The sequence below is a fragment of the Malaclemys terrapin genome, chromosome 2 (assembly GCF_027887155.1).
Source record: "Malaclemys terrapin pileata isolate rMalTer1 chromosome 2, rMalTer1.hap1, whole genome shotgun sequence".
NCBI classification, from domain to species: Eukaryota; Metazoa; Chordata; order Testudines; family Emydidae; genus Malaclemys; species Malaclemys terrapin.
This window is the reverse complement of record NC_071506.1, coordinates 140,431,320-140,455,790: the sequence shown is the minus strand read 5'-3', so window position 1 is coordinate 140,455,790 and position 24,471 is coordinate 140,431,320. Positions and strand designations below refer to the sequence as shown.

At 50.2% G+C, this 24,471-nt stretch overlaps 1 protein-coding gene across 4 annotated transcripts in view; it reads right to left on the bottom strand.

The window, feature by feature from the left end:
• KCNIP3 (potassium voltage-gated channel interacting protein 3) overlaps positions 1 to 24,471 on the bottom strand; it is a 90,787-nt gene that overhangs the window by 4,780 nt on the left and 61,536 nt on the right. For all 4 annotated transcript variants that reach the window (XM_054020910.1, XM_054020912.1, XM_054020913.1 and 1 more), the window contains 5 exons: positions 8,034 to 8,158; positions 6,528 to 6,597; positions 5,710 to 5,780; positions 2,941 to 3,048; positions 370 to 474 (listed from right to left, as the gene is read on the bottom strand). In XM_054020910.1, the coding sequence (XP_053876885.1) occupies positions 370 to 474; positions 2,941 to 3,048; positions 5,710 to 5,780; positions 6,528 to 6,597; positions 8,034 to 8,158 (479 nt within the window). The remainder of the gene's footprint in view (positions 1 to 369; positions 475 to 2,940; positions 3,049 to 5,709; positions 5,781 to 6,527; positions 6,598 to 8,033; positions 8,159 to 24,471) is intronic.

Genomic DNA, 24,471 nt, shown 5'->3' with positions numbered 1-24,471 from the left:
CTGGAGCCCCCACCGGGAAAAATACAAGTCAGGACCTGTGATTTCATTGTCTTCTGAGACACCACTCCTGAGTTACACCTAGGGTGACCAGACAGCAAGTGTGAAAAATCGGGATGGGGGTGGGGGGGTAATAGGAGCCTATAAGAAAAAGACCCAAAAATCAGGACTTTCCCTATAAAATCAGGACATCTGGTCACCCTAGTTACACCAGGATAAGCAAGACCAGAATCAGGCCCTCTGCGCCCAGCTTTTGGAGGACTCAGGCCCATCCGCCCTCTGGCTAACTTGGAACCTATGGGTCTATGGGCCAGGCCCGCTGCCCTGGTTAGCAAAAGGTTTCTACTCCCAGACGCGTGCGAGCTGGCTTACCTGGAAGAACTTCTCCACGTGCTCTACGGGGGCATCGTCCCTGACGATTGGGTACGTGTAGCGGCCCATCATGTCGTAAATGGACTTCATGATCGCCAGCATCTCCTGGCAGAGAAAGAGAGAGACGCACTGAGCACAGGGAGGAAGCCCAAACAAAGCCCACCACCGTCCCCCGGTCTCGGCCAGGTTCAGGTCGGCGTCAGGGCCAATGGAAAATCACGAGGGCGAAACGACGGGTTTCCAGGCAGGCCCTGTGAGCTGCATCCCCGAGGAGGGGTTAACTCCATCGAGCAAGGCAGTGGGAGAAACCATTGCGCAGTGGGAGCCCGGGGATTTTAGGAGTATCCCAGCCATCCCTATTGCCCACCTCCAGGCAAATGGCAGCAGTACGGTCTAGTGGACGGAGCACTGGACTCAGGAGACCTGGGGGGTTTAATTCCCAGCTCTGCCACTGGCCTGCTGGGTGACCTTGGGCAAATCACATCGCCGCTCTGTGCCTCAGTTTCCCCATCTGTAAACTGGGGAGATCGACTGAGGATAAGTGCTAGTTAACAGTCACCTATTCTCTTGTGCCGTGACCTTGTCGAGGTAAGCAGGGTCGGTCTGGGTTTTAGACGAGAGACCTCCAGGGAGCACCGTGGGGCTGCAGGAAGTGATGCTGAGGATTGAGGAGGGGATACGTGCGTTCAGGGTCCCACGGTGGTGTTACGGATACAGCAGTGGGGTCCGCCATGCGGGAAGGGTGCTGTGGAGGTCTGTGCTGTTGGCAGTGCATCAGGACACAGAACTCATGTCCTGACTACGTGTGGTCATTAGTAATCCTGGGGCACTTCTTCCTAAAGCTAAGGATGGCTCCTTCACTGAACTAACCCCCCGAGGTCTCCTGGCAGGCAGCGCTGCATCTTGCTGAAGCCTCTGGAGATGCAGCCAGTTGAGTCTTTGCCATTTAAGTCTCCTACAAACCTGAAGAAGGGGAGGCTGCGTCTAGATGAGGAACTGTCTCCTGCTTTGTTGCGCCATGTGGCGTCATATGGATTATTGTCTCAAGCCTGTCTTCACATTTGGGAGTTGAATGCACATCCAAGGGGCAGAATTTTGGCAGTGCTTTTCCAGTGTCGCAAACATGGCCCCTATTATGGTACCACAGAGCATAGCCAGGGACCAAATACTTCCATAAACTGTCTCAGTGCATGATGTGAACCTCGCTTTGGTAAACAAACCACAAGGGAGCGGAGCATTGACACAGACAATGCTAGGGCAGGCAGTAGGCTCCAGATGCCTCGACCAGCAGCACCAAAGCAAACCGGTGCTCCTCACCAGCATGGGGAAGCTAGGCCAGTAGGATGGGGAGGAAGCGGCTTCCAGAGGCTCACAGCAGGAATATCCAGCACGGGAACCTACAGAATTCTGCTGACTCATCACAAACTTGTCACACAGGACCAAGTCGTGGACCCAGTGATGTCAACGTGAGTTTAGTCATTGATTTCAGTGGGGCCAGGATGTGACCCACAGGAAGTGAGAAGCATCACAGGTTTAATGAGTAAACCAGGTCCGTGTCAGGTAGCCATATGGTACACCACCAAAGAAAGCCACATTTGCTCATAGTTCTCTCCCAGCCTCTGACATATGGTCACGGCCTGGCCTGGTGATTTCAGCTGTTATTCTAGCCCTATGGGCTTCACGAGGGCTCACACACTGATCTAGCGGAAGGGGGATAAAGTTGGGGTTTTATGGACACATGGAAAGAGGCTGTTGCCTTGTCAAGGCCATGGAGGTGGCCCGGTGGGAGCTGAGGTCTCACATATGGCAAAACTCAAGCAGCCACTACCGCCAGCTGGAACAAAGCACCCGAACGGCCAGACCTTTTCAACCTCAGGTGCCTAAAATGAGGCACCCTGAAGTAGCCTGATTCATTCTCAGAGGTGCGGAGCGGCCAAAGCTTCCACCACCGTCAAAGGCAGCCTCAGGCCAACCCAAGAAACAGTTCCAAGAGCCCAAGAGTAGGCCCCCCAAGACGGAAAATATCAGCCTGAACCAGGACTGGAGCCTGTCACTGCCTGGAGAAATAACTCCGCCCCCCATTATGCCCCCCACCTAGCTCGCGGAGGGGATCCCTCAAACCCAGTTGTACCACTAAAACTTCTGAATCCGATCCATACCTGCAGGGATCCTGCCTCAGGGCCTCCATTTGTGCTCCTCACCCAAACTCTCAGCTCCTTCCCATCCTACGGGCTCCTGTCGTGGCGTACGGTCACACAGCAGGCCTGGCCTGCCTGTCTCCAAACCACTCCCACTTCATGGGGTCTCTGAGATTGAACTTTATTCAGATTCCCCCTGGGCCCTAGCTAGCACAGACACACACTCATGCTCCTACCGCCTTTGGAGCTCCCATCTCTGACTCAGACCCTCCGTAGACGTAAGTACCACACCTGCTGTGGGCTGTGGTACTCTTACTCATTTCCACCTCCAGATGCCCCTGTCTCTGATACGGAGCCCCCACAGATTCATGTGTCTCCTTCCGAACCTCACGCATACCCGCAGCCACATTCCCCTCAGCCCAGCTGCAGGTACCTCCTTGGTGATGTAGCCGTCCTTGTTAATATCATAGAGGTTAAAAGCCCAGTTCAACTTTTCGTGCACGGTCCCACGGAGCAAGATGGAGAGGCCGACGACGAAATCCTGGAACAGAGAATGAAGCAGAGACCTAGTAGGACAGACCAACAACCCAGCACATGGACAACTGCAAAATATAGCAAGCAAACCCTCCCCGCACCACCACCCCGCAACCAACGCCCCAAGAAAAAAAACGGTTTTGCAGCTGGTGCCTGGGACTTGCTCTTTAAAAGGGGGCGGCTCTTGACCCTTTAAAGGGTGAAGCGGAAATGTTATCGACCATGAAACTCTCCTGGTATTTTTCCTATCGATCCTGTTTCTGTTCTCGGCTGGATCTATTTTTAGTCGCCTCGCTACCCACCTGAGCCCGAAAGCCCCTCGTTGACAATAATAATACGAAAAAACCCCTCCTCTTTGGTTCCTTACTGCTCAGCGCGTCTGGCAGGGAGCACAAATAACCAAATGAAAATCATTAACTGCCTCTTCCCCAGTGTAGAAATGAAATAAAAGGCATTTTGGTGGCTGGCTGGCTGAGAGATTTGTGTTACATCCATTTACTAAATAAAAGAATGATTTTATGTACACACACACTCATTTGAGTGTGATCTTACATTTCTATATCGTCTTTATTTAAAACAATCCCACAGTTCATTGGACATTTGACTGTTTGAACACTATAGATATACATTGCATGTATGAACGGTGAGGTAAACAAATGAGAAAAATCAACCCAAGGCTTTTTGATCTTATGATCCGCTAATTTTGAATGACTAACAAAACAGGACCTAACCTGGTTATATAGGCTTTATGCCCCACAATAAAAATACTGTCTGATGTATTACCCTGTGCACTCTGCTCTCACATAGAGAGCTGAGCTGGAAGACTACATCTCAAGCTAAGCAGGCATGCCTAGAACCTCAGAGTTACAAACACCGGAGTTACGAACTGACCAGTCAGCCACACACCTCATTGGGAACCAGAAGTACACAACCGGGCAGTAGCAGAGACCAAAAAAACCCAGTAAATACAGCACAGTACTGTGTTAAATATAAACTACTAAAATAATAAAGCAAAAGCAGCATTTTTCTTCTGCATAGTAAAGTTTCAAAGGTGTATTTAGTCAATGTTCAGTTGTAAACTTTTGAAAGAACCACCGTAACGTTTTGTTCAGAGTAATGAACATTTCTGAGTGCCAAACAACCTTCATTCTCCAGGTGTTCGTAACTCTGAGGTCCTTCTGTACTGGGAGGGGAGCTCGAGAGTGGCAGGACAGGTGCTGGGGAGTCAATAGGAGCTTGTGTTCCTGAACCAACGCCTCAATAGTGCTACGGGACACAGCACTTCCAGGGGCGGTGCCCTTGCTGGACAAGATGTAATGCTGAGGCCCTGATTGCTTGTGATCATTAAAGGTGTGTTGGCACTTTTTGTATATGTATGAATCACTCCACCCAGCACTGAAATGCAGCCACCTCTGGGGTTGAATGCAGCGGTTGTTTCACAATGTGCAGCAGCCACCGCACAACGCTTTAGGACAGGGAGCCAAGAATGAGTGGGCCTGATTTTTCTCTCACTTAGGCCATTTTAACACCCCCCCACACACACACACACATACCGATTTGAACAGAGTCATTTCGAATTTACAGCACTGAAAAGCAGAACCAGGCCCTCCGGATCCATCTGAAGCTAGACAAATTCAGACTGGAAGGACGGCGTCCATTTTTAGCAGGGAGGGTAATTAGCCTTGGAAACAATGTACTAAGGGGCAGGGCGGATTCTCCATCACTTATAATTTTTAAGTCAGGTCTGGATGTTTTTCTAACAGATCTGCTCTAGAAATTACTTTGGGGGAAGCTCCCAGGCCTGTGTTTTACAGGAGGTCAGACTGGATAATCACACTGGTCCCTTCTGGCCCTGGCATCTGTGACCCTATAAAAGTTGCAGAGGGTGGGCTTGGGGGCAGATTTTGGGAGGAAGAATGTGAGTATCCAAGCTGGGAGTCTGGGCAGGACACCAGGGTTAACCCCCCTGCTCTCCTATGGGGAGTGTCCGGTGCGGTCCCCTTTACAAAGCTAAGAAGGGAAAAAAATCCATGCAAGGGGCTGGAAACAGGCAGGAAGAGAGGCTTTGAGACCCTGGCTGGGGCAGTCTGCCCTGGAGGGGAGGAGAACTCTGATGTGACCGTGGAGCAGAATCAGGAGAGGAGGATGCGACTACCCCTACCCATTGGTCAATTTCTCCCCTGCTGCCCCCTGTACATGGCAGAGGTCCCCCATGAATATCTGCAAAGCCACCACATTGTCCTCCTTTCTAATCTCTGTTCCCTTGAGTGTCCCCCCTGCCACTCCTACCAGCTCCCTGCTGTATCCACCTGGTGTCTCGCAATTTATTAGGAGCTCAAGTCACGGCTCATGACCAGATGGTGCTAGGAGCTGTACAAACACAGAACAGAAAGTCAGCCCTCGCCCCCAGGAGCTGGCAGTCTCCGGTTACAAACTCTCCAAGGCAGGGATCTGTGTTTGTGCAGCACCTAACACTGCGGGGCCCCATCAGACCCTCTGGACACTACTGCAATACAAATAAAAACCCAACCACAACGGGGAACATTTTCCAAACTCCCAAAGGGAGTTAGGCACATAAATACCTTTGTGGATGTGGGCTGATTCTTTACGTTCCTAAATACCTTTTTTAAACACCTGGCCCTTTGAAAAGGGGGAGCTGGGATCTTACCTCGAAGCAGATGGCTCCGTTCCGGTCCACATCAAAGGCGTTGAACAGGAAGTGGGCGTACATGCTGGCGTCTGCGAGGAGAAACAAGAGAGACCCAGTGAAAGGGCTGCACTTTCCTCCCCACCCCCACCATCCTCGACCTCATACTCTTTAAACACATTTACCCTCACGCCCCCGGGAGGCCGGTTCTCCCCATTGTACAGACGGGAAACTGAGGCACAGACAGGCCCAAGGTCACACAAGAAGTCTGTGGCAGAGCAAAGAATGGAACCCAAGTTTCCCACGGGCCCTAACCATTGGACCGTCCTGCCTCTTAGCTGCTGCCAGTGTGGAAAAGGGTAAGGGTAATCTCACAGCACAGTGAGGGTGACCGGGGAGCTCGCGTCCTCTGATCCCAGCGCGGACTGAGGCAGGGGCTAGGATCATTATTTCACTAGCAATGGGAACTGACTTGTAAAGCTACAGCTATTTGGGGCGGGGACCATCTCTGCATTATCCAAGGGTACCGCACCTAGCACAATGGACTTTACACACTGCAAAACACGAGCGCCTTTAACACCCCCGGGCTGCTTTATCCCCTGCTCAGGCCAGGCGAGGGGCTAGCCGCAGTGCTCAGCTGGCTCCCGGGGCCCAGCCTCAGCGGAAGAACTCGGGAACTTTGCAGACGAGAGTCTTCTCCTCACAATGGGACATCGGCAACGTTGTGACAGGGAATCTGCAGCCTGGGATAAAGGCTCTGAGCTCCTGGTGCCTCGCTAGATAATTTAACCCTTTCCCTGCTCTGGGAAGGTCTTGATGGGGACTGGTGCCAAACTCACCTCCCTGAGGGAAGAACTGAGCATAGATCAGCTTGAAGGTGTCTTCGTCTACCAGGCCGCTGGGACATTCCTACGGAGGGAAGTCATCGCCAGGAGGTTAGCCCCCTATTGGTCTGACCATCATCCTCCCCACAGATCAGGCACCGAGATGTAGCCGGACTGGCTGGGAACACGACTCCCCTCTCGCCCCATGGCTCTGCCATGCAACAAGCATCTGCCCTGCAATGCACCCAGGACATCCGTCCTCCTAGGGCATACGAACATAAGAACGGCCCTACTGGGTCCATCTAGCCCAGTATCCTGTCTGCCAACAGTGGCCAGTGCCAGGTGCCCCAGAGGGAATGAACAGAACAGGGAATCATCAAGTGATCCATCCCCTGTCGCCCATTCCCAGCTTCTGGCAAACAGAGGCTAGGGACACCATCCCTGCCCATCCTGGCTAATAGCCATTGATGGATCAATCCTCCATGAACTTAGCTAGTTTTTTTTTAACCCTGTTATGGTCTTGGCCTTCACAACATCCTCTGGCAGGGAGTTCCACAGGTTGACTGTGCGTTGTGTGAAGAAATACCTCCTTTTATTTTTCTCTGCTCTTACGCTCCCTCCTCGAACCCTGACCCCCATGCACCTTGGTATTTGTGGCCTATTCTCATCCCACTGCACCGCCTCTCCCCAGCAATAAGCCCACCCCATCCCCATGGTGACAGACGTCTCAGCATGTAGCTTAATGCACGGCTGGAAGGCACTCGGGAATGACGGTGATGAGCGCAGTAGAAAAACCTGCCTAGAAGGAACAGAACCCCCAGCCAAGCACACTCATGTTTGGTGGCTCAGGTCTGTAATACACCCTCCTCCCTCCCCGCCATACACTCCGCTCTCAGCCTGTGTCCCCCAGGGTCTGTCTATGCCGCAGGCAGAGGTGTGATGGCAGCAAGTGCAGACGTCCCACGGTAGCTTTGATCGAGCGGAGTAACGATAGCAGCGAAACCACAGCAGGACAGGGGGTGGCTGCCCAAGGACACAGCCAGGGAGCGGGCAGGACGAGCCCGCGTAGCTGCCTGTGCTTTTGCTACTCGATCTCAGCTAGCTGGAGGATATCTACACGGGCTGTAATCATTCCCGAATGTAGTGTCATAGTAGCCTGAGTGTTCTCACATTGCAGTAGGAATGCCCTTCACCCCATGCCCCGCTCCTCAGTTCAGTGAGCAGGGGATGAACAGGGCACAGGCCAAAAACACTCCATCTCCTATCAAATCTGATAACATCTCGCCCTCCACGCTTCAGTAGGACTTAAGTGGTGCCTTGGCCTTGTGCGCGCACTCAGCACCGGGATGAATTTCACCCATGGCTCCCTGAGCCCCCGAGGCTGCATCTCAGCCAGCTCCCATCTCTCCAGGGTTCGGTTTCCAATCTCGTAGGGGCAGCAGATGGAGCCCGACAGAGGCCACAAGGCACAGCTGTTCTCGGGGATCATTTGGCTGAGGGAAGGACCCAACACACACTCACGTTCTTGAAGCCCCTGTACAGGGACTGCAGCTCCTTCTTGGTGAATTTGGTCAGCTCCTGCAGCTGGTCTAGCCCTTCTGGCTGGTGCCGGACAGATGAAAGTTCGAGGTCGCTGTCGCTGGTGTCTGGAATGACACAAGAGAAACTCTGTGAGCAAGCAGGAAGGGAGACACAGACTCCCAAAGTCCAACCCCATGTAGTCCCAAGGATTAATCTGCTTGCTTGCATAGATATATCTTTTCTTATAAGTTTAAGTATTTGATGTATTGTAACAGGTTTATAGATTTATATTCAAAATAAGTTTGGCTGTAATGCAAGAGCCCTACAGGCAAAAACACCTGCATGTTAAGCTAAGGCAAAGTTAGTATCTCTATATTGGGCCCTTTTACCTAGAAAGCAGAGTTGACCTTTATCTTATTTATCCTATATCCAAATAGATAAAGTACCTACGCCTATGTCTAAGACCTTTACCTAGACTGATAGACAATGAAGAATGGCATAGGGGTTTTTTTCAAAGTTGTACCCACAGACTTAACAAGAACACCACAAAGGTGCATGTACCTGTCATCCATATGCACATACATATTAGCCTATGGGGTAAGTGTACCCTAACATTTTTGTGGGGGAGGAATGAAACTTGGGCATAAGAGGAAGGATTTCCGTGACTTATTCCTTATAAAAGAGGTGATCTACGATGGCTACTTCACTCTTTTCATTCTATCTTCACTCTTCACTCTCTTCATCTTCAACTACGTATTGCTGCTATCCATCTACGACGGCTATTAACTATTAATAGGCCGTACTTATCTTCTTTTCAAACTTTCGACTAGCTTGGTCTCCCTAAACTTTATTCTCAGTTTGTGTATTACGTTTTGTTTTAACTAAGTTAGAGAGTAAGCTTCCTTTGCACACCTCTGCAAAACGCAAGAAACCGGAACTGCCAGAGGTGAGGTCCTGTGTCTTTCAGCACCAGGGAATCAAAACCGGGTGTGAGTATTAACCACAGTTTGCAGCACATAATATTGTATTGCCCTGTGTATCTCTTGAATAACAGCAATACAACTGTAACTTTGTAACTCTGACTCTTTTACCATTTGCTTACTATTTCATTGATCTTAATAAAAAGTCTTTATGAGTATATCTGTCTGAGTGTGAGCTTCCTGTCATACCCCCGAGGGTCCCTTATAAATTCTGTAGAGCCAGGTTTGGGACAAGAACTTTAATCTTCTGATCAAACAGACTGGCAAGCCTAAACCCATACTAATTAATATTAATACTTAATTATTATTAATATTAATTAATTAAATAAAAGAAAATTAAGTTGATACATTAAATCAACATTACTAACACACCCCAAATCAGGCTACACCCAGCACAGCAGGGAATAAGGAATACTCTTGTGTTAGAGAGGGTTATTGGTTGCCAGCAATCAGGTGTTTGATCTATGTATTATTTATTAATTATGATGATGATGATGATTAGATCTATGGGCAATCACAGACCTTGCTGAAGCTGCATGCTATCCATCTTTCATTCAGGCTAAATGAGGGAGCAATTAAATACCCATCTATTTAGTGATAGCTGAAGCTATGGAAGTCACTGCCCAAGGCACTGGGCTGCATTGGAAGGCTTGAGCAAGAACTAACTCGGGAAGAATAAGAGGGGTTTCCCTGGGGACTGATTGCAAACCCAGCAGCTGGGGCATTGATTTGGTTGCAGCTCTGTGTGTGTATGCCTGTAAGGAACCAGAGAAAGCCAGCAGAAAGCAAGAGATGCACTGTCAGCGAGGCCCTGGGAGGTAGCCGAGAGAGAGAGCTTCTTCCGGGCAGAGTGCTGACTGGAAAGGCAGGCTTGGAAACTGTGAGCAAGGAAACTGACTGCTGTTGTTTGCTCCTACTGCCTTCAGGGACAGGACTTTGTGCTCATTCTTTGAAATAAACAGGTTTGCACCACAGAAATGCCTGACTCCCATCACCAATTTCTCCTCCTAATGGAAACAGCCTAGCAAAGCCCCAGATACTGACTCACCACTCAGGCCAAAGGACACCAATACACAGACCCACTGTGCACAGGAGTCATATAGACCCGCCAGTCCAGGGAAGCAGGGGACTCCAGAGAAGCACCCCGTAGGTGAGGGGTAAGCATCAACGCTGCCGGTTTGGTCTGCGTAGGGTTGCTAGCCGGTCTCCCCAGCCCAGGAAGGATTCAACACCATGGCAAAGCCTCCTGTAGCCCCTTCCTTCAGGGCACCATTTATTAATTCAAATAGAAAAATTACGAAGAAAAACAAAGCGATTCCCCTGATCGACACAGGCTGCAGGCCCAGATGACTTTCACTCTCTCTGCTCCAGGGCCAGTCACAGGTGCCACCCTCCCTCCTGCAACTTCTGCTCTCACCTGAGCTCTTTACAGCTAGGTCTGATAATTGAACAGGACTGGTTGGTCCTAGGCCCCTGGTCCTTAAAGGAGAAGACCATCCTCAAAAAATCCATGCCTCTGAGCCCCATAGTGACACCGACCTAACCCCTGGTGCAGATGCAGCAAGGTCGATGAAAGAATGCTTCATAAACCTAGCTACCATTGCTCGGGGAGGTGGTTTTTCTACAGTGATGGAAAATCCCCTTCTGTCGCCGCAGGATGCGTCTATACTAGGGGGTGATGCTGGCTTAACTATGCTGCCACAGCCCCGGTAGTGGAAACAATCCTGGAGGGAGGCACGGAAGCAGACCCAGACTGAGAGCATCGTAATGTGGCCCTGAGATAAAGCTAAGAGAAAAAGCTTTTTGGGCACAGAGTGTTGGCTGGAAAGGCAGGCTTGGGACTGCGAACAAAGGAGACATCTCCTGTGATTGGATTTGTACTGCGTTCAGAGAAACAGGAGTGTGCACGTTCCTTATAAATAAACAAGACCCCATCAAAGAAAAGATCAGACCTCATCATCAGTTTCATCTCCCAACTGGAACAAATTGCAGGGCCCTGAAATCGGACAAGGCGCTTGGGTAACATTATGTTCAAGGCACAGCTGCAACCGATCCCCTGTCGCAAATTCTCCTAAATGCTCTGTAGGGCTCATATTCCCCTATGCCTTCCACCTCCCGGCAAAACTTAACAGGATGAAAGATTAGTTCAGTCGTTCGCACAGAACTGCCCTGGCCCCAGCTCTGTATCCCAGGACAAGAACCATGAAATTTCTAGCACACACACGACCTGCCAGACTGGATCAGAACCAAGGATCAGGCCCAGTACCCTCTCACAGTGGCCAGCACCAGCTGCTCCAGAAGTAGGTACAAGAACCTTTGCAGAAGACAGTGATGGGACAACTTGCCCCAAAGGAAAGTCACTTCTAGACCGCCCATTAGGTTGTTATGGGTTGGATGAAACCTAATTGAAACTCGGGGGAGGGGGGAGCGTAACTGCCATGCTTCACTTACAATAGTTGTAAGACACCATTAAGGCTCAGATGTAGGTACTTAGCAGGGTGACCATACATACCATTTTGGCTGGGACAGTCCCTTTTTTAAGCCGTGTCCCGGCCATCCTGACTTTTTTGGCAAAACTGGGCATGTGTCCCATTTGCTTTTGCCCACTGATCATCAGCTGTCAAGAGCCAACGGGACCAATGCCCAGTTTTGCCAAAAAAGTGGGGAGCGACCCCTAGCAGGGCACAGAAGAATGTGCAGGGGGCGATACCAGCCCCATGCGGGGGGCAGAGGGGAGCCTTGGGGTAGCCTCAGGTGGTGTCCCATTTTCCCTTTTGGAAAATATGGTCACCCTAGTACTTAGGCACCTAACTCTGATTTCCTTTGAGGATCTGGGCCTGAGCGCCTTTGTGGAACCAGGTGGCTGAAACAATAGCAGCTTGCACCCAAAACATAGGCACATGTGAGGGTGCTCAGGACCTTGAATTACGTGGGTGAAGGGGCCTTGCTGGGTATTGTTTTAAGCCGGGGGGGGGGAGGTGTTTGTGAGACAGAGGGACAAGGAGAAAACAGGCCACAAAGACGGAGCAGAGAGCTAAGGACAAAGCCTGGAGAAGCACTGGGAAATGTGGCTCTAGAGAGGGATCTTTTGGGCAGAGTGCTGGCTGAAAGAGGCTTGGAACTATGAGCAAGGAAACAATTTCCAGTTTCATTCCTGCTGTGCTCCGGGAAACAGAACTTTGTACATTCTTTGTAAATAATCGGGACTGAAAGGAGTTGACTGTGACGTTGCACTACATAATGTTTTATGGAAATATGCTTATAAGTGTGAATATAATGTAACTGGAATATGTTTTATGCAAAAGGTCTCTTGTAAGGTATCATTACAAAGCTTATAATCTACTGAGTGTGTTCATCCTATTTGTATACATGTATCATTCTTGTATCTGAAGATAGAAATATGAAGTATAACTCTGAGATCCTACTGTAATTATGCCAAGTGTGGGCCATTAATGGTGGTTTATAATCTTGATGGCTCCCATTGACTAGGACAATTGGTTGTAAATGGTTTATTTACCTGCAAGCCTTCCTGTGTGCCTGTGGGCCAGCCCGTGGGTAATGAAGAATGAGGTCTCACAGGACATGTGAAAATGTCCCATGATACTGGAATACATCTTAAATCTGGTACTTTTCCATTTAGAAGGAGGGATGGGGACCCAGAGAGACAAAAGATTCCCGCCTTGTGCCAAAGCTATAAAAGGGGGTGGAACAGAGCAAAGGGGGCTGCAGTCATGAGAACACCCCTGCTTTCCACCTAAGATGTCTGCTGGAACTAACAAGAACTGTACCAGGAGAAAGGATTGGGCCCAGACTAGGAAGAAATCTAGTCTGTGAAAGAAGCTTATTGGAACATCTCTGAGGGTGAGATTTTACCTGTAATCAGTTTCTTAATGTATTAGGCTTAGACTTGTGCGTTTTTGCTGTATTTTGCTTGGTAACTTACTTATTACTTGAAACCACTTAAATCCTACTTTTTATACTTAAAAAAATCACTTTTGTTTATTAATTAACTCAGAGTAAGTGATTAATACCTGGGGGAGCAAACACCTGTGCATATCTCTCTATCAGTGTTATAGAAGGCAGACAATTTATGAGTTTACCCTGTATAAGCTTTATACAGAGTAAAACAGATTTATTTGGGGTTTGAATCCCATTGGGAACAGGGTGCTGGAGATAGGTGACCTGCTGAGCAGTTTTTGGTTCAAGTTTGCAGCTTTGGGGGTGTGGACCAGACCTGGGTCTGTGTTGCAGCAGGCTAGCGTGTCTAAATCAACAAGGCAGGGTTACGGAGTCCCAAGCTGGCAGAGAAAATGGGCTCAGAGGTAAATTCAGCACGTCAGGTGACAGTCCCAAAGGGGTCTCTGTGACTGAACCCGTCACATTGACATCCTTTCCAAAACTCTTGTTTGGAGGCCTGTCCTGCCTGTAAAAGAGCACTGGGCTTGGTGACTTATGGAAGGGTTACAGCATGTTTGGAAAACAGAATGCACAGAGAATCTCCTGGAAATCTAGAAGAGTGAGATTTCACCATTTCTGGGAAAGAATGGGGGCATGGGAAGGGGTTTGCAGCAAAAAAAAAAAAACCAAAACCACAGAATAATTTGCCAAATTGCCACATGCTTGCTCAAGATAAAAGAACCCTCAGAACTCCTTAAAGTCCTTTGCAGAAGCAACCTGGTTCAAAGACATTAAGGAGGCTATAGGGCTAGCATACAGATATCTTCAAGTCTGCCGCCAAACTAGCCGGGTTGAAGGACTTTTAGAAGTGTACCAGGGCAGTTTGCTGACCTCTTAGTCTGGAGCTGAACTGGCTGGGCTGGACGGCATTAAGAAGGCTGCAGAAACTTTGATGAGTTCTGTCAAGCAGACCAATGTATGCTAATGAACATAGCTGTCATCTAGAATATAATATAATTTACTTACTTGGTGGAGAATAAGTACTCCCACCCAGCACCGGTGGCTTTCCTCTATAGCTTTATTTTTAAAAACTAAGGAAATTCCAGACAAATAACCTTGTTCAGATGACAGTGATGATTACAAATTGCTATCATTTTCTGAATGGAGTAACAAGACTTATCTCAAACCTTTTAAAGTTGGGCAACTCTAAGTTAACATTAACCTTCAGTAAACAAGATGCATGAGTCTGGAAATGCACAGTTATGGTTTCATAAGGGTAACTGACATATCAACACCTATTCTATCCAGCAACTCAACCGACTCCTCACAGCCCCCTTCTGTCATTTCTAACCACCAACCCTCAGCTTTGTTATTCTAAATACAGATCTGCACCATGCCTAGAGCTCAGCACAGATGTGCTCCTGACCCAACCACAAACCCTGCTCTTCTTCAGCCACCAACATGTTGAAAATGAGAAACAATGATGCCTTCTTTCTTATTTTTCATATAGATTCCAGAACAATGCAATCTATCTATCCATTCATCCATCCACCCCCATACACACCTATCTATCCATTCATCCATTCACCCACACACACACTCTCCATTCATCCACACTATCCATCCATCTCTCCATCCATCCCCATACACACCCCTCTATCTCTCTCCATCCATCCCCATACTCATCCATCCATCCATCCATTTTATCCTGCCACTCATCACCGTATTATCTGAGCCCCTTCCATGTAAAATCAGTAGCAATAGCGAAGTCCCTAGTGGGCTACACGGAGTCTCTGGCATTTCTCCTTTTTTGGGGTGGTGATGGTAAAAAGTCTGTGTTTGGGGTAGGGAGTTTGGTTTTGATTTTTTACATTTTTTGTTTTCTATTGCTGAGGTTGATTTGTTCCCATGTTGGGTGGGTCTATCTCAGTCCCCCCTCCAGAGGGGATAGTGGCTGTAACACCTTGTAATAGTTCCCTTCTTCATCGACTGATAAGGGTTGAGGATTCTGCACCATAAGAGACTTGCCCATGTCCCAAGTCTGAGAACAGCTGACAGAGCAAGAAGTAGACTCAAGGATTATGATACCACCAGGGATGCACCAGGGCCGCCCAGAGGATTCAGCGGGCCTGGGGCAAAGCAATCTTGGGGGCCCCTTCCATAAAAAAAAGTTGCAATACTATCGAATACTATATTCTTGTAGGGGCCCCTGTGGGGCCTAGGGCCTGGGGCAAATTGCCTCACTTGCCCTCGCCCCCCCGGGCGGCCCTGGGCTGCAGTTGGGCATGACCCAAAGCCCACTGAGGTCAATGGAAAGATGCCCATTGACTTCAATGGGTTTTGGGTCAGGTGCTAAGTGAGGGATTCATTCCCCGTTCAGAGATGTCGCCTCGTACCAGAGTAAACTTCCTCAGCAGTTCAGTTTGCAAGGACTTTCCACTGGGATTCCAGCCGGCCTTTAATTCCATATCCCCTTTCTGAAAGGAGAGGGATCCCTCCCACGTATGTAGCGCAGCAGAGCACGGTACAGCCCTGGGAGCAGGGAGACCAGCTCATCAGACACTAACAGAGGCTGGAACCGGGACTCCTTCGCAACCACCAAAGCCAGAGCCTCAATTGGGTCAGCATCAAACCTCTGTGAGGGGTTAAGGGCTCTTGGAAGTGCCTGCAGTTCACATTCATTAAAAAAAGAACAGCCCTGAAGATCTGTGCAAACTTCATAACGCTATCTGCCTTCCCCCCCAGCCCCGAGAGATTAAGTTAATTCAACTTTGCCTGGGAGCTGGACACAGAGCAGGCAAATGCAGTTCACGATATCAGGCTCTAAACTCCATTTAGATAATGATTCAGCTGACCACGTCAATCATCTGCAGCAGCAGGTGAGAGAATGGGTACCACACCATAGACAGAGACATGGGGAAAGGGAAGGAAGGCGGCACTGCCGGGTACAGTACATGGATATGGAGAAAATGACAGTGACAGGAGACGAGGATGATACAAGCTGGATTTACTGGGTCAAATTAAGCCCTGTTGCAAACCAGCGCACTGAAGTCAATGGAGTTGTGTCTCCTTACAGCAGGGCTGAATCTAGCCTGGTGCTGAAAGGCTTTGGGCTGCGCCATTGAACCGAGGTGAACGTCAGCCATGCAGCATAAGATACATGAAGGTCTAACCCATGGAAATAGATGCAGCTGAATAGCTGGACGTACTGCGCAGTACAGGACGCAGCGGTGGAGAGCCAGACGAACAGAACAGAACAGGAGGATGGAAATCATTGGAAACACGGGCCCAGTTCCTCCGCTGGTGTAACTTAGCGTAGCTCCATTCAAGTGTGAGGATCGGGTCCGGGGACAATACAGAGCAGAAGAGAATGGGACAATGGAGATCTCTGTACACGGCACATCTGAGGCAGGTGACCAAAGATGGCTAGAACAATAGTCACAGAGATCAGGCCCCAGGAATGGAGAGAGACCGCTGGATTCAGACATTGCAGCCTAGATCTCAGGAGGGTAAAACTGCTGGGTGCCTGGACAAACCCAGCAGGGCTGGGGAATGCATTCAGACAGAGGCTGGAGCAGGTAGTGATGGGAATGGGTTCCCGGCAAGAGAGAACGGCACATGGAGAATGAACCTTGCTGAATACAGAGACCTAGAGGACAGGAGCCTGGGTTATATCTATGGTGCTGAAAGTAAGTTTGTATAACCCCCAGCACAATGGAGCCTCTGTGTTGACTGGGGTCTCTTGGAGCTCCAATATTAACAAGGCTGCAAAATTTAGACTGAATTCCCAACAGCCTGAAGTCCAAGTGTCTTTGGAGCTGAGGTCTGAGCCCTTCTCTGAACACAAGACAGGAGAGCTGAATGGACAGGTTGATACAGGGACAGATCCAACACCCACTGAATGCAATATAAAGACGCAGATGGAGTTAGGTCATTCTGCTGTGTATTTTCCAGTGGGCCAGGGGAACAGCCAGGATTTCGAGGGCTGGGGGTGAACGCTGCTAAGTTATTGTTAATTAGTATTAACACACCACAGATGAAGGTGCATGGGCTCTGGACCGTCACAGTAACACACAACAACTCCCGAGCTCTTTGCATGAAATTGCCAGCTTTCCAGCTGGTATAAACTGGCAAACTTCCAGAGAGGTCAAAGCCAATGTACTCCAGATGAGGAGCTCTCCTTAAATATACTGGTTAACCCGCCAGTTGTTTTCAGTGGTGCATTTCTCATGCCGGGGCAGAGGGTCAGGAGCAAGTCACGAGATCATTAGGTTAATCAGCACAAGTGGCTGCATCAGAGACAAGAATCTGCACCGACTCCTGCTCCCTTTGTGAGCGACAGCCCCGTCACAAACGCAGGGAAAGGTTCAAGTTCACCTCCTTGATCCATATTCATTACACTTCCTGAGGAGGGGTCAGCCGAGGCTGCATGCCAGCCCAGTTCTGCAAGCAGTGCATGTTTGCAAGCGAGTATTAACCAAACAAAGGTTTTCGGGGTGACTATTGGCTGAGATTTGCTTCTGCATGCAGCTCAGACCTGGGATGCTACCAGGAAAACCTTGGAAATCAGCTTGGGGATTCCCTGGAGATGATGCTGTTCCAAGCGACTCATCTTCTGAGATGCCAGACACCACGTTAATTGCACCGTACACTAAATAATTTGGAGTCAGTCATACTGAGTGAAATCCACCACGTGAATCCTATTTCAAGGGCTGCTACATTGATTTACACCAGTGGAGGAATCAGCCCCGAAGCCTAGAATATCCTTTGCAGCTAAGAGTGATTAGAACCAGGTGACATTTTTTGGCGGAAGTTTTTTTGTGTGTGACAAAAATGGAGATTCAGAGACACTGAGCCATTTCATGAATATGTGTCAGTTATGCCAAATTGTTTTGGTCAAAAACCTCTCCCCAGCCCCGAAAATCTGACAAAAATCAAAATGTTTCATTCCAACATTTTCAAACTGAAACATTTCTATTTTTCGGTTCCAAGTTTCCTTTCATTTTATTCACAGACCCACTCCAAATCCCTGTCAAACGGTCGCAATCAAAACAAAACGTCGCAATTTTGTCAAAACAAAATGTTTCACTTGACTTGAAATGAATTTTTTTCTGACTTTTTGAGGTGCCAAAAATTTAGAAAAAAAATCGTTTCCAGTTGAACCCAAAACGATTTGCTTTTTTCGTTTTTTTTCTTCCTGAATGGCCAGCGAACCAAAAGGTCTGTTATTCACTCAGCTCTAGTGACGACAACAAACCTGTAGTGTATGGTCAGAAAAGTGCCCGTATAGAATCATAGAATAGAATCATAGAATATCAGGCTTGGAAGGGACCTCAGGAGGTCATCTAGTCCAACCCCCTGCTCAAAGCAGGACCAATCCCCATCTAAATCATCCCAGCCAGTATAAGAATGGCTCCTCCTTACCCAATCAACCTACTAGTTGGGCCAAACTCTGGAGTAGCTCCTCCAAAGTCAGTTAGTAACACCAGGGTTCACAGTTATGAAAGAGCGCACAGGACACATCTGCCGACTTTAATGACAACAAAACTAAGCCTGTACTGCTTTTGATTCCCATGAGCCTCGCAGAGCCAACCCAGCTACGGGACAGTGCGCCAGAGCCTAAACTGGCTGATGCATCGTCAACAGGATTGTTAATTTAGTCCCACTTGCAGGATCTTTATTGCCGGTGGTGATGCATGAGCCAGAAAGAGCACCATGCCTCCCCCAGTGGGAAACTGCATGGCCAGCCAGCAGAAGTGCTGAGTACCCACAAAGGCAACTGAAGTCAATGAGAGCTGCGGCTCTGCAGCCTCTAGATCAGGGTGGGCAAACTACGGCCCGGGGGCCGCATCCGGCCCTCCAGACGTTTTAAGCCAGCCCTCGAGCTCCTGCCAGGGAGCAGGGTCTGGGGCTTGTCCTGCTCCGCCGCTCCAGCTGGGAAGCAGGGTTGGGGGCTTGCCGCACGGCTCCTGGAAGCAGGGGCATGTCCCTCCTCTGGCTCCTATGTGTAGGGGCAGCCAGGGGGCTCCGCATGCTGCTCCCGCTCCAAGTGCTGTCCCCGCAGCTCCCATTGGCCTGGAACCGCAGCCAATGGGAGCTGCAGGGGCGGCGCCTGCAGATGGGGCAGCATGCAGAGCCGCCTGGCTACCCCTACTCATAGGAGCCGGAGGGGGGACATGCCACTGCTTCTGGGAGCTGCTTGAGGTAAGTGCCGCCCGGAGCCTGCATCCCTGACCCCCTCCTGCACCCCAACCTCCTGCCCCAGCCCTGATCCCCCTCCTGCCCTCCGAATCCCTCAGTCCCAGCATGGAGTACCCTCCTGTACCCCCCAACCATCGTTCCCAGCCCCACCCCAGAGCCCGCACCCCCAGCCAGAGCCAGAGCCCCCTCCCACACCCCAACCCCCTGCCCCAGCCCAGAGCCCCCTCCTTCATCCTAAATTCCTCATTTCTGGTCCTACCCCAGAGCCCGCACCCCAGGCTGGAGCTCTCATCCTCCTCCCACACCCCAACCCCCAATTTTGTGAGCATTCATGGCCCACCATACAGTTTCCATACCCAGATGTGGCCCTTGGGCCACAAAGTTTGTTCACCCCTGCTCTATGGCGATCATGCTCCCTTCTTCTTACCTGAAACCTGAGGGTATTTCAATGGAGCTACATTGATTTACACCAGCTAAGGATCTGGTTCCATGCATTCAGTATTCTCCAAAATGATTGCCATTAAAATGGAGCATCCCAGCTACCCCCAGCAGGACAGACCCACTGCAGAATCACTCTGAATTACACTGTTCAACCCTTTAATCAGGATTGATATGGAGGGTGGTTTTGCAGTTCATGCACTGGCCTGGGATTTAAGAGAGCTGGGGTCAGTTTCTAGCCATACCGCAGACTTTCCGTATGACCTTGGGCAAATCACTTAATTTCTCTGGGCCTGTTTCCCCTTCTGGGGTCATTCTTTCTCTCACCCTTTGTCTCGTCCATTTAGGACCTGATCCAAAGCTAGACTTCAACAGGCTTTGGACGAAGCCTTTAGACTGCAAAAACTGTATGGGGCAGGGACTGTCTCTTACTACATGTCTGTGCAGCACCTGGCACAGTGGGCCCTGATCTTAGCCGGAACTTCTAGGCATTTCTGTAAAACAAATAACCTATGCATAATAATCGGCTCAGCTGTTCCCTTTAAGTGCAGGCACCGACGAGGGGATCTTGATTCCTAATTACCTGATTCGTGGATGCAATCAATTAGTTAAAAGGTCAAAATCCCATGAGCAGCACCCACAGTTTAGCTGCGCCCACAATTGGCTGGTGCCTGGAAAGTTAGAGGCGTTGTTAATTATGTGGCCCCTACAGAGCTAATTATTCTGTATTCAGGCAAATGTCCTATGTCATAAAAACTCAGGGTTTGCCACCGTAGTCCACAATTCAGGGCATTCCACATCCCCCTTTGTGCCTGATCCACTCAGCATGTGACTCTAGAACAGGGACCAGCTAGGGAAGTTACTCCTTTAGCACAAGTAGGAGAAACTCACTTTTTTTAGCTCCGGAGGTCCTTAGTTCAATCCCCAGTGATAGCTCAGATGACAGTTGTGTGATGGGGTAGGCTTACCCCATAAAGGCAATACTGCCTAATGGTCAGTCCACCCCACCACCTGGCTACTTAAAAGCTGAAAAGTCCGATTGTAGACACAAGGATCTGGGAGATATTCAGACAGAGGAAGCGGGGCCGGGAGTAAGAAGTGTTTGAGAGGAAATCTTGTTCCTGTTTCTTTAAGGGCCTGGGTTCCTGAGAAGGGAAACTGAGGCAGGGAGCATGTGCAGGCCCACTCTAATTCAGCAGCGGGTGCTGCAGGGCAAGCACACCCTACGATGCTAGCAGTACCTCAGCTGAACTTGAGTGCTAAGGGATGGAGCCCTACTGTCATGGCTGCCGAGTAACAGAGCCACGTGAACATTCCCTGGGAGCAACGGCACCACAGCCCATTCCTTGCACGTCACCGGCGCATCTCCTGTCTGCTGCTGCCCTATAGCTGTATGGTTGGAGGAAGAGCGTCATGTGTCCAGAGCCAGCTTTATGCACTGGAGCATGACCTACTCCCGGGGGGCCTGGCTGATGTCGGGCGTCCCCAGGATCACACTGATTGCTTTAGGAAAACAGCCAATGGTGGCCACAAGCAGAAGCAGGATACTGGGTCAGCTGGGCCAATGATCTGTTCCATTGCTGCACTGCTCAGCTTCTCTGCTGGAGCATCTTCCTTTCCCCCTGGGAGGCAGGGTCTTTGGGGCACCCACTGGCAGAGCAAACAACTCCCAGGGTCTCTTACCATCCCCTCTGTATCTGCTACAGTCCATCCACCAACCTGTATGTGACCACAAACTCCTTCCACTCAAATATAACGGGGTGCCAATCAGAGCTGTCACCCACTTTCGCACACTCATCCTCTGTCCCAGTGGTTCTCACAACAGAGATCCATCCATCCAGAGCAGCCTTTCTAACGTTACTATCACCGGGGCACTCGGTGACAGCAGTGGGTCTAGGGGACTGTTCTCCCTGCACATTGCTTGCTCCTGCAGTCCAGCCCAATCAACCCTGATAATACTCTGTCCTGCTTTCTTCTATCTAACCATTCGGTATTGATGTAACATGCATCGGACTGTATCAGATACTAGAACAGGGGCGGGCAAACTTTTTGGCCTGAAGGCCACATCTGGTTTCGGAAATTGTATGGAGGGTGGGTTAGGGGAGGGGGTCGTGGCCCAGCCCCCACCTCCTATCTGCCCCCTCTCCCCTCAGGACTCCTGCCCCATCCAACCCCCTCTGTTCCCTAACCCTCCTCCCTTCCCCCAGGACCCCTGCTCCATCCACACACCCCTGCTCCCTGACCCTGACCTCCACCGGATCCCCGCCGCCCCATCCAACCCCTCCTCTCATTCCTGACAGCCCCCCCGGGACCCCTGCCCCATCCAACCACTCCTTATCCCTGTCCCCTGACTCCCTCCAGAACCTCTGCCCCTGACTGCCCCCTGCTGCCCCATCCAACCCCCCTCCTTCCTGACTGCCCCCTGGGTCCCCTGCTCCCATTCAACCCCCTATTCCTCCCCCAACTGCCCGAACCCCTATCCACCCCCCCGCCCCCTGACCACCACCCCGAACTCCCTTGCCCTCTATCCAACCCGTGCCCTCTTACTGCGCTGCCTGGAGCACCGGTGGCTGGTGGCACTGGAGCTGAGCCATGCCGCCACCGCCACCACGCAGCACAGAGCACCGGGTCAGGCTGGGCTCTGCAGCTGCGCTGCCCCAGGAGCTCACAGCCCTGACACACAGAGCATTGCGCCAGTGGCGCAGTGAGCTGAAGCTGCAGGGGAGGGAGGACAGCAGGGGAGGGGTGAGGGTAGCCTCCTAGGCCAGGAGCTCAGGGGCTGGGCAGGATGGCCCCATGGGCCGGATATCGCCCGCAGGCCGCAGTTTGCCCACCCCTGTACTAGAACATGGACTCTTATGGGTAATCACAGACACCTCGTGCAGAACCTTCCAAATCCAGTACTTTTGTGCCATTCAAAACCAATATAAGGAAATATTTTTTTCCTCGCAGCACATAATTAGACTGTGGAACTCACTGCCACCAGATGTTTTGGATGGGCTATAAACCCTCATGCTTCAGGATTTAAGCCAATTGCTAGCAATTAGGGGTCAGCAGGAGACTCGCCTTGGGGACAAATTAATCCACTGCAAGGTTTCTTGCCTGTCCCCCTGAAGCAGATGGTACTGGCCACTATCAGAAAAACTGGACTGGATTAGATGGACCTTGAGTCTGATCCAATAGAGCAGTTCCTATAGGCTAGCAGATTTGGGTTCTGTTCGATGGTCAGACCTTGCCCAGCTCACTTCACCTCCGTACCAGCGGGCTAAGGATATATTTTCCCACTTCCCAGAGTGCAGTGAGGATTAATTCACAAAGTCCCTGATTCAGCTAAACACATAGCTCATTGGCTTCAGTGGAGCTTAGGCATGTCCTTGAGTGTCTTGCTGAATCGGGGGCTTCAGTACTTTGAGCTTATCACATTCTCAGAGACCTGGTCCACATCAAAAGCTCCGATCCAAATCATCCCAGACTTTGAAGAAGTCGAATTCTGGGTCAAAATTTCACAGCTCAGTCCTACTTCTGTCTCCGTCACTGTCACAGCTACCAAGAATAAAGCTCGATTTGCAATCGGCCAAACTGCTCAGGCTCACGGGAGCAAACGAGAGTTTGGATTCCAGGAAGTTTTAAAGGGACACGCATTTCAACTCCCAAGACAGAGCAGACTGTGGAACTCATTGCCACAGGATTATTGTTGAGGCCAAGAATTTAGGAACAAAGAGGGGCCAGTCATTTGTATGAATAACAAGAATAGCCACAGTTTGAGTAGTTAGTGCGGACGGAGTTTTGGAGGGGACCTAACACCTCATGCTTCAAGCCAATCTCTGACATTTAGGGATTTGGAGGAAACCTTCATAGTGATCATCACAGCCTACCACAGGGTTTCTCCTTCCATTGTATGAGGCGTCTGGTTCTGGCCACTGTCACAGACAGGATGAGCCATGGATCTGATCCTATATCTCTAAAACACTGTCCCCAACCAATGTGACAAACACGCCATGGCTCGCAATACTGTTACTTTAGTGCTGGGTGGCTAGTACTGTAGGGGAAAGGCAGTGAAGGGCTTGTTCCCTTTGAAACATCATGACTGGACAGCAAACCACTCTGCTGGGATGAGCAGCTACAAGATGTTCTTAGCAGCAGAAGTCACTGTGGTATTTTGCAGCACGGTAACACACACCCCTACAGAGCCAAATTCAGCTCTGCGGTAACTCTGCCTTCCACGGAATTGCGCCCGGGATCCATTTCCATCCACTATGTCTTTGCTTTAGTGCGGTCCAACAGAATCATAGAATCATAGAATATCAGGGTTGGAAGGGACCTTAGGAGGTCATCTAGTCCAAACCCCTGCTCAAAGCAGGACCAATCCCCAGAATGGGCCCTTCCCAGCTGAATCTCTCCCATTTACTCTCCCTGTCTCCACAGCCTGGGGTGCTTTTTCAACGGATGATGCAAATTCAGCCTCCCCGGACAGAATCAAGGCAACACTCACACAACAGCAGTCTCAATAGGAGAGCCAAAGACTGCAACCTGCATTCCCTCTGTTCAGATGCTGGGGTGAGCTAATGCTTCCCAGCTGAGCGGATTGGTCTTTCTGCCTCCGACCAGCACAAATATTAAGCATGCAATTAATAAATAATGCCACGCTACAATCTCCAGTAATGGAGTCCCACGATGGGCTCAGAGCTGAGTCAGGGGCCTACGTCACATTCTCAGTCAATGGGAACTAACCCGCTCCAGAGAGAGCCTGAAATTCCATGTCCACCCTCACCCCTCCCTGGGCTTCCTCTGACCCTGCTCCACCAATGCACCCCCACCGTGACCTGGGGAGAACGGCCACTACTGGCCGGAGAGGGGAACACCACTGCCACTCACTTCTCCAGCACCCTCTCGCTCTTCTTCCCACCAAATGGAGGGGTCAG